We start from the raw sequence: 10,154 nt of genomic DNA on the forward strand, positions 1-10,154 counted from the left end.
CTAACAGTGAAGAAACCAATCATATAAATATAAGAAGCTCGCTAAATTATCTGTCTCGCACCTTAATGAGGATAGGATGATGATGGCAACCAAGGCAAGGCGGAGCACTGAAATTAAAAGACAATTCTTCTCTTCTTTTTCGGTGAAGGAAGCAAGACAGACGAGCAAATTGATAATCTATTTGGACATTTAGGTAACCTCAGAAATCAGCATAAACTGCACACAAGTAATTTCCAAAGAGGCCAACAGCAAATTGCCATGAAATTAACAGACCAATGTCAACGACTGAAATTTTTATCCTGCTTCAATCGAAGAAATTACCGTCCAAACTAAAACAGTCATTAGACTTCATATCAGCAAACAGCAACTGTGTCATTACAGGCGCATTTGCCACCGAAGCCGTGGACAAGGATTTAAACAGTCGATGATGCAGAGTCAAGGTACTTGACTGCTATCTTAACTCATTTGATGTTTCCGTTGCACAGGTGAACCGTTCCGTTGCTGTAGATCTCCTTGCGTTTCAGATTCACCCTGTTTAATCCCCAAATACGGATCGTGTGGTCGTCACTGGCGGATGCAAGCATGTGAGGATTCGATGGGTTCCAGCTGACACAGTTGACGGTGCCAGAATGACCAGGAAGAGTTTGAATAAGATCTCCTGAACTTCGATGCCATATGTACACCTGATAATAGGGATCTCACCAAAATCAATAAGACAAGTTATCGAGGTTCAACACTAAAAATATCTGTATTTCTTGAGGAAAGAGGACCAATACCTTGCGATGACATGTACTTGTAGCAAGTTGAAATTTGTTGTGTATAGTTTAAGAATTTCAAACATATTTTCCTAACCCAGATTGAGGTTTTTTGCAAGCATAGAAGAGTAAACTATAAGTTGACTAGCGGAAAATATAACTGTTCCTAAAAGAAACAAATTTGATTTATTCATGTTCTTGCATATCTGGTCCCTTAGGTTTAGCTGAAAAATGAATAGTTATTCATAAAGAGGATGATCTACTTTTATAAAATATTGCTGAAGATATCGATGTTCAATATTATGAATTCAAAAGCACATATGAAAAGGAGAAACAACAGACATTATTGCTTGAATTGTCCAAATCATTAATATTTCATGATGGCCTAAATTAGACAGTAGAGATGATTATTATTTTTCTAAGCAGTCATTTACCAAGCTATCGACTAAAAAATAGTTAACAGACAATTTGCACAAAAAGTTGGTGCAGCTAAGATACAAATGTTTAGATAGACATATGGAAATATTGGGAAAAACAGCAAAAATACTAAACTTTCCATTTGTGAACAGTTGTGTTAACCTGATAAGTGATATAATTATTGAGAATCATCTAAGACAATATGAGAATATTTAAAGAAAACTTATAACTGTGACTAAATGAGGTAAATCTATTAATTCTAGTGCTGCAAGAAAAGTTAGCAAATTTATAAAGCTTAACTAAAAAAAATAAAAGGCTAAATGCTCTTTGATTTAAATAGAGGTATTACTTTATATAAAGGACATTATGGTTTGTCGTTGTACAAAACATGCAGCTTAAAAGTCACCTGTTATAACTACTTCTGTATTTTCCATTGGTAAACAGAAAAAGAAAAAACATCAAGAACAATCTCAAGCAAATAACAGGTATTTAGAATATCAAGACAGGAACATGTTTAAATCCCTTGCGCCCAGGAATGCAGATCATCTGGCCAGGTGATAAGAGGCATTAGCATTGGTCCAAAGCCTCACATGAAATACAAGGTCAAACATGAGAGGCAGACATCGAAGAAACGACATCGATATGAAGTCTCAAATGAATTGCATGGTAATAATATGACAGGCTAGTACATACAATTATTTCTCAGCCTATGCAGCATGAGCTGATAGATCATATGCCTTGCCAGCTCCGCACAACCCAAAAGACTGTTATCAATAGAACATCAATTTCCAGATTCCTTAATTGTTTGATCATAGATTTTTGTATCAATACATACTAAACAATAGTGACACTAGTCATTTATCAGACATTTTAAGACATGCCAGCATCAAGACAACAGCAACTTTTTCTGACTGCATTACACATAACATGATCACAAATCTCCTAGGTTCAGAACTTCCTCTAATTGTCACATTGGACAATAGCAGCCAAAAAGAACTGGTCACAAGTCATCAAAGCCTGTGGATTTTCTTTTCCAAAACTCTCATGCGGTGCGTCCACAAAGTGAAAATTTAATTTACAAAATCGAAGTATTGTGTATATTTAACTTCCTAAGGAACAAATTGAGCAGAGCAAAAAGCATCAATAAAGATTCTCAAGCAATTAAGCAATTTTGAAACTTATTAAAGCATACAGTAAGAGTAGGAAGAATGTATTTGCAAAGCAACTCTATCAACATCCACAGCTGCAAGTTCAAGGTAATAGATGTATACAGTTCATAATGTCTTTAGTGGCAGTTGCATACCTGTGAATCTTCACTTCCACTGGCAATGAAAGCCTGCTCAGTTCCTCCAAAACAAGACCTTATTAAAAACCGACTGCGCTTGTGACCTTTATATCTGGTAACTAGTTTTGGATCATCCTTTATGTTCCACAAATGAATCTCCTGGTTTATCAGATTTATAAGCAAAAACTTATCATCCTTTGATAGTGAGAATGAAGTAATTGTCTGTTCCTCTTCTATCAGCCTCTCAGTCTTTGTTTCCCTATCTAGCAACAAAATCACAGTTTCTCGGCACAAACTTATCATATGTCTACCATCTTTTGTGACAGCAACATCAGAAGTTTTACTTGTTCGCTGCCCTTTCCAAGAATCCAGCTCCTTTCCATCCAAATCCCAGAAGCAAATAGTCCTATCTGTAACACCAGAAAATAGTTCTTTTCCATCCGGAAACCAGCCACAGGATATCAATCCAACACCATTTTTTTCATATACATGGAGGCATTCACCAGAGTGAACGTCCCAGCGCCTAACAACTTCTTCCATTCCACAAGTTAGAAGCTGGCTGTCATCAGGGCTCCAAGCAACCATTAGAACAGGCTTCAGATGACCAGATAGCTTGTGCTTCAGTGTTAGTTCTCCATCTTCACGAACCTAATGCAATATATAACATGTACTTCAGAAAAGAAAAGTTAACGTCTACTACAGCAAAACCAATATTACTCTTACCGCGTTAAACAGATAGTGTTTACCTTTATCACATTACATAGTTGCATTACATTGATCAGGAAATATTGTAATGTTGCAAAGCATGAAAATACATTTTAGACATTAGTGGGTCACTAGGATACAATCAAAACAAATGCAAGTCATGACAAATAATATCTATCAGACCATCTATAAAGACAAGTAAATACTGCAATGTGTAAATAAAGATTTCCCAAGATGCCTCAACTTTTCTACGTCGTGGTCTCATGTTCCCTGCAACAGCTAAAAACAAATCAAGCTCGTTTACAATTTTACTAGATGCTCTATCGAGTATAACATGATATGATACCAACAGCACCAATAATGATATGCCAATTGTACCTTGTAATGGCCATCTTAATGTATTATCTAACAAATGAGGGAAAATTATCTTGAATCATTTTCCATACTCAAGGAAAATAAGACTTGGAAGGTCCAGTTATCACAGAGACAAAAAGATATTTCTCCAATAAAAGATTCATTCATTATTCATTCAACATGATGATTCCCACTTTGGATATATCTGTGTGTATATTAAAACAAAAGATCAATCAGTTAAATGCAAAATGTCATATTCACTGCTGAGCATATGAAGCATCCAAAAAAGTAAACCTCAACTGTCATTGATGTCAAACAAGCGTGCTAAAATGGAGGAACTAAACCAATTAAATCAAATTACAAGAAACTTTACCTCCCATATAATTGCAGATCTATCAATTGACGATGATGCCAAATATTTTCCTTGGTTTGAGAACTGCAAAAACCATACTTCATCATGGTGTTCTCGCAATACCTGTAAAAATTCAGTAAGAATAGTTCAGAAGTACACAAAACAGTTACATTCACTTATTAATTGTCTATCAAAAACACATTACTAGAAATGCTTCAATGATTTGGAACCCCACTACAAACCCATCCCAAACCAAAGGCCAAAAATGTAAAATAATTAGGGCCTGATCAAGTATTTAGAAAGTTCATATTGACTAGGACCTCCTTTACAAATATCATATATCTAGTATCAAGGAATGTTGTTTTGGGTACTAGATCCATATCAGTCCCTTGTTGGACCAAAATATGCATCAACGTGTAACGACACACGAAACACCAATTGCTATTTCGAATGCGAAAAAAAGAGGAAAGAACATATGGCGATGGAGAAAGAGAAGGAAGGAAGAGGAAAGAAGAGGCAACGGGGGGAAAGGAGAGAAGGCAGTAGGGAAGAGGAGGAAGGTGTTAGACGAAGGAAGAAGAGGAGACAACAGAGGAGGAGGAGGAAGGATGAAGAGGAAGAGGAGGAAGCATACTGCATGCAATGGGTGGCAATGAGATAAGGTAATGATGAACGGTCACGGCAGGGAGGTATGCGATGTCGATCAGTAGCGACAATTCCACACTCCTTGCGCACAAAGAAGAGGGGTCGTGTTCACGAGCCCTAATCGGCGAGAATATTTATTTTTTATTATTTTTTATTTTCTAATGAGTTGGACCATACTATCCGAAACGGGGGCAGTCCATGTACCCATTCACATCCTGATTGGTATGTACCGCCTTTTCATATCAATCCGATGAAACATCACTCCTTGTCCGATATCCATATTTAATGATAGTTGACAAATTCTGCTTGCTTTGGATATATTAAAATTGTGAAAATAACTGGATGCATAGATTACAAACCTAACTTGATGCATTGCGGTGGTAAATCCATGTAGAGCACTATATAAAAAAGTTCAAAATGAATAGTCACATAATTCTAAGTTCCAAGTAGTATCAGATGGAATCCTACAAGATTTGATTCAAGACATCCCTGCAATTCAAGATATTCAATATATATGCTTTGACGGGCGCCCAGCGTTAGGCAAGATTTATCATACAACAAAAAAATGGTCACAAATCATTACAATTTTATAATGGCTGGAGAATCATATTGAATCTAAGTATGCTTTCAATATAATTAAATTTCACAAACATATTTTAGTTCCTCCTCTCTGGCTCATCTCTCTTTTAGTCATATTCCTTTGGTTGTTACCCTTACTTTATGATAATGTTAACCTAAAATGGAAACAATATCTTCAACTCCTTACAAGTGAGAAGAGAAGAGAGCAGAGTGATGAAAAGCAAAAGAAATCTTGTCTCTAACAATGCAATAGCTTATTGTAATTACATGAAGTTTCCAAGCAGCCAAAGTTCTTTCCTCATTAGAGGATAAAAAAGGATTCCCTTGGTGAGATACAATGAGGTTGGAACCTAGATGACAGAAAAAACAGCATCGAAGAACAGATAATCAAGTAAACTAATTACCTAGCTTCTCTATTGCTAAAATATCTTAAACTATTTTCCTGCAGATGCCTCAGAAAACAGAAAAACAATACAAATGAGGAATAGTTCTCCTATTGTATGCTTTAAAAATGAAACTTACAACACCTCTAATGGGAAATGCCGAGTTTTACAATGTTTTAGTAATAGCACAGTTCACTGTTATCATGTAAAGTGTTAAGAAGTTAAAGACGTTGTAAGAATTAGAAACTATGATGGGAACAGATAACATAGCTCGCAAGCTGCAAATCTATCGACCATAAAGTCATTCACTGCAGAGGAGATAAGCTTAAGCAAGAAAGAAAGCATTTCTATTTTGAGGATATAGCACATTAGGTATCATTTTCATGTCAGCTCTTTCAATATATGATGGTTTACTATGAATCGTTGGAATCTTGCAGTATTCATGTCAACCTTTCAGAAACAAAAATTGAAAAGGCCAAACTTCATTCTTCTGAAATTTTAATGCTAGTAATATGTATGAAAACTATGTTGATCACTCCAACACATATTGCAACTGTATATGCATGTACAACTACAAATGTTCTTCCAGAAATCCTTGTGGTAGATAAGTTCACACCCTCCAAGATATTTGACCTTGGCAGGCTTTTCTGAAAAATGAATGGATTTTCTACTTTGCATGAATCATGACCATGACCAAGGGTTTAAATGTCCGCCTACTTATGGTTTTGGCAACCAGTTGGAAAGGTGCAGTACTGGTACACCAATCTGCACCACTTGGTATCACAAAAAAATAATAAAAATTAAGCACTGGCCTATATTATTTGATACCCAACTTTGGTTGGACCAGTAACTGCCGATCGGTATTGGTCCAACCAGAATTTATAACCTTGATCATGATGCTATTGTTACTACTGATTTCCACTCTTGGATCAAACTCTAAATATTGCACCTTTTTCACAAGTTACATCATCTCATTCTCCACCTATCTTTGACTATCCTCCATGCTCTGTGTTCCCATTTAACAAAAATCAGTATTCTGTTGTAGCATACTTGTGTTAGTCAAAGAAAACATCCAATTGGAATCATTCAATATTCTCTTCTTGAAAATGATTCAAAGTACCAACACCCACACTCATTTCCAGGAATCATCTTATTTGCCATCCAAAAGTGAGTGTATAGATTGTGCATTAAAATTTTCAGTACATGAATGCAAACATAACTTTCTCAAAGAAGTTTCAAACAACTATATCTGTTGAAAATGGCATTTGAACAAATGTGCAAGAAGAAACAAGTGGACATGGAGATTAGCATGCTTATGTGCGAGAGAGTTTAAGAAAAATCACTAAAAAATTATTTCCAACCTGTGTTGTATGAGAAGGTAGCTGGTCCTTTCCACACTGATGATCAGTGTACAATGAAAAACAGCTTTCATGGGAGTTGTGAAAGTAGCAAGCTTCTCTTTGGACTCTAAGTGCCTGTTCAACCAAGTGCTCCAGTCTCCTTTCAGGTATCATGATCGATGGAGGAAGCAGTTTCTGTAATTCCTCTAAAAGCCTCATTCGTGCATTTGAAGTTTCTATTTCCAAACTAGCAAACCCAAGTAACATATGCTGTGAAGGAGATATGACACAACAGGAAAGCTCATGCACTCGCTTTTTGTTAATGCTAAGTGGAGTGATATCACTTCTCAATGTGTCCAATGCTTCCATTACCCTATTCTTTCCCAAAAGTTCTAAGAACTTTTGCTCCAAAATTAAAAAGGATGCAGACTTCAGAATATTTTCATCATCAAGACCTATTTTTTGCAGTGCAATCACACTTTCATCCCAATTCCCTTCAAGAACTTGCTTCCGGAAGATATCGACTGCAGAAGAGTGCAAGGGTATTCCTGACTCTTCCTCCAGAACTGCTCCACTTCTCTCATAACCAAGAGAATAAAGAGCCTTGGTAATAATTCGCACAAATTCTACTTTCTTAATAACTCCTTTAGAACCGACCATGTCTTCTCTCCCTTGGGATGGTAAAGGCCTGGCCATTAGGCCTCCCAAAGGATTGATGAACTCAGAAAGAGACGAAGTATTTGAGAGGTTCTCCAATTCTAGTGAGGATGTTTTGACACGTTTTGAGGGTGGTTCATTGTCTTCTACACCTCCCATGAAATGCCAGAATCAGCCCATATATATCTAAGTGAACAAGATATAAGCTGCAAACAACATAGATTCCAATGTTCTGGAAAGCTAGAGAAACTGATATGAAAAAGAATTCCTGCATCGAAAATAAGAAAGAAAGGTTATCCCGAAACTTACGCAACTAGTTCATCAAAATCATTACCAAATGCATAAACCTAAAAATTAACAAAGTAAGAGAAAAGGAAAAGAAGTTATATAAAAATCAGGAAGCCCTAGATAAACAAATTTATAAAATTTCACAAAGACAGCAAATGCACAACAGCAATTGAGGGTATTCTTATCCTTAGGGTCACCAACATGACAACAGAAAAGGATCAAGCTTGGGATTATTCCATGTTGTGGTCCAGTCAGATTATTTATTTCTCTCATTAGCAAGTTCTCTAAGAAGCTAGAACCTTTTTGGTTGTGTTTGAGTATATACAATGAATGAAAGCTTTTTTGTCATTAACCCCATTAAAGAGACAGAACAAGCAACTATAGAACTACAGAGATGGAGCACACAGCAGTGAACTGGAGATCAAGCAGAGCTTTAAAGTATGTTCTATTTACCTCTTTTTCATGCAGGAGCAGAAGACAGGGACGAAGTGACTAACTTTTTTGCTCCGTTTTACAGTTTGAATGAGATAAACATGTAGAATTACAGAATGTAGGTTCCACATAGTATTAGACAATGACTGAAGCTATAGAGAGACAGGTCAAAAACAGAAGAGCAATCCTTTACAATCTCCAGATCCACTAGAATAATTATGCAGCAAGAAGTTCAACTGACCACACACATTGAACAGATGAGGATAGCAGTGATCAGATGATCCATTTATGGTTCAGAAAATTACATTTGAGTTATCTAGAAGTCGTCTTTTTTGCATCAGAACAAAGAACACACAATCATCCAAAGAAACAAAGGGAATCTAAAGATGTTCCCAAAAAATGAGCAGCTTAGCCACAATCTCTCAGATAAAACGATCATTTTGCTTCTAAGATTTACCACGGCAAGAAATAGGCACCTTCTCCTCCCAAAAACATCATCTACACAACAAAGCAGAAACGAATCCACAGTTGCCAGGGCATATTCCATACCTACAGCTAGGGAACTCCCCCAAGGCATCAACTTTCCTTCCTCCGTCGGAATTCCAACAATCAACAGGAAAGGTTTCAAGAACTACGACAATCTAAGCATCCAGAATCAAGAAAAAACACCCGGTGCATCAAAACACCAGCACAACAATACAACAAAGGGAAAAATAATAGATCAATAGGAGAATCGCACCCTTCAACTCTACTACGAAATCAAGTGCTCGAGGATCTAGGACCTAATCAGGAACAGCAGAAATCGGTGGAGAAACCCTCAATCAAGCACCACTTAGAGGCCCAAACAGGGGAAATCCCTCGATCCCAAGCGGCGATCGGGGTATGAAACTCGATTCCAGCCCCAAATCCTCAAATCCCAACGATAAACCCCTCACACCAAGCGATTGGGTTGGATTCTGCCACCACCCGCAGGGCAACCGCAAGGAATTGGTTCCAAATGGGTCAGCGGTTAAACCACAGAAGCAAGCAAGGAGAGAGAGAGAGATTAGAGAAAAGGAAACGAGATATAGGAGCAGACAATAACGGTATTTATAGGGTAGGAGGAAGGAAGGGGATGAGGAAGAGGAAGGGGGAAGAGGAGGTGTGTTAGGCTTTGGTGAGCAAAATATTTTCTTATAGGTGATGAAGTGTTTGTTTTGATCAAAATGCAAATAAATACTACATCACATTGTAAAATTTATCAAAATATCTTAAAATTTTATGGGTATCTTTGAATTTGATCAGTGCCTTTCCATTTTTATAAATTTATTCCATATTTTTTTAAAAAATTATTCCATTTTCTTTTTTTAATTTTTTATAAAAATATCATGCACTCATGGTTTTTTTTTTTTTTTTGACATTTGACCTTCTAGTTAGATCTCACACACCTAGAATAAATTTGGCCATAAAAAATGTTTTACTAATATACAATGTATTATTTTTGTTATCAAAATTCATAAATAATTCATCAAATAGTAAAACTTGTCAAAATAATCTAAAAGTTTTTCGATATCTTTTAATGAGATCCGAATGAACATATATTAGTGTTTTGCTATTTTAAAGTTTTTTATATTTTTTTAAAAAAAATTAGTTCATGTATAGTGTGACATTTTCTAATTTTTTAAAGCTTTTTAATTTTTTCCCAAAATATCATGCACTCATGTAATGATTTTTGATGATTAATCTTCTAATAAGGTCATAGAATTTGTTCGATATTTTTTAGAATTATTCGGCTCATGCATATTGCCATTTTCTTTTTTTAATTTTTTTTTCAAATGTTTGTAAAAATATCGTGCACTCATGCGAGTTTTTTACATTCGACCTTCTAATTGGATCCCACATGTCTAGTAAAAATTTGGCCATTAAAAAAGTTTTCTTAATATACAATACACTATTTTTGACCAAACTCTAGAATCAATGCAT

The 10,154-nt window shown here is 36.0% G+C and overlaps 1 protein-coding gene across 5 annotated transcripts; it reads right to left on the minus strand.

Moving 5' to 3' along the window:
* Window positions 1–230: 230 nt before the first annotated feature.
* LOC135615117 (WD repeat-containing protein 26 homolog) lies at window positions 231–9,372 on the minus strand. 5 transcript variants are annotated; one of them, XM_065113202.1, is made up of 6 exons: window positions 8,932–9,372; window positions 8,742–8,833; window positions 6,837–7,740; window positions 3,890–3,991; window positions 2,476–3,105; window positions 231–683 (listed from the first exon to the last, which is right to left on the minus strand). In XM_065113202.1, the coding sequence occupies exons 3-6, from the start codon at window positions 7,629–7,631 to the stop codon at window positions 462–464; spliced, it is 1,749 nt and encodes a 582-aa protein (XP_064969274.1). In that variant the 5' UTR covers window positions 7,632–7,740; window positions 8,742–8,833; window positions 8,932–9,372; the 3' UTR covers window positions 231–461. The 5 variants fall into 5 exon arrangements, with proteins under 5 accessions (XP_064969274.1, XP_064969275.1, XP_064969273.1 ...); XM_065113203.1 differs by lacking the exon at window positions 8,742–8,833; XM_065113201.1 differs by having other exon boundaries at window positions 8,742–9,372.
* Window positions 9,373–10,154: the final 782 nt, after the last annotated feature.

This window comes from Musa acuminata, chromosome BXJ2-6 (assembly GCF_036884655.1).
Source record: "Musa acuminata AAA Group cultivar baxijiao chromosome BXJ2-6, Cavendish_Baxijiao_AAA, whole genome shotgun sequence".
Taxonomy (NCBI): Eukaryota; Viridiplantae; Streptophyta; class Magnoliopsida; order Zingiberales; family Musaceae; genus Musa; species Musa acuminata.

What these genes read in the sequence shown, in the direction of transcription:
- LOC135615117 (XM_065113203.1), bottom strand. Translation starts at nt 7,631, where the DNA reads ATGGGAGGTGTAGAAGACAATGAACCACCCTCAAAACGTGTCAAAACA. An exon ending in GATCTGCAATTATATGGGAG is followed by an intron (nt 3,106 to 3,889) that starts GTAAAGTTTCTT and finishes ATATTGCATTAG; the next exon opens with GTTCGTGAAGATGGAGAACT. An exon ending in GTGGAAGTGAAGATTCACAG is followed by an intron (nt 684 to 2,475) that starts GTATGCAACTGC and finishes CCCTATTATCAG; the next exon opens with GTGTACATATGGCATCGAAG.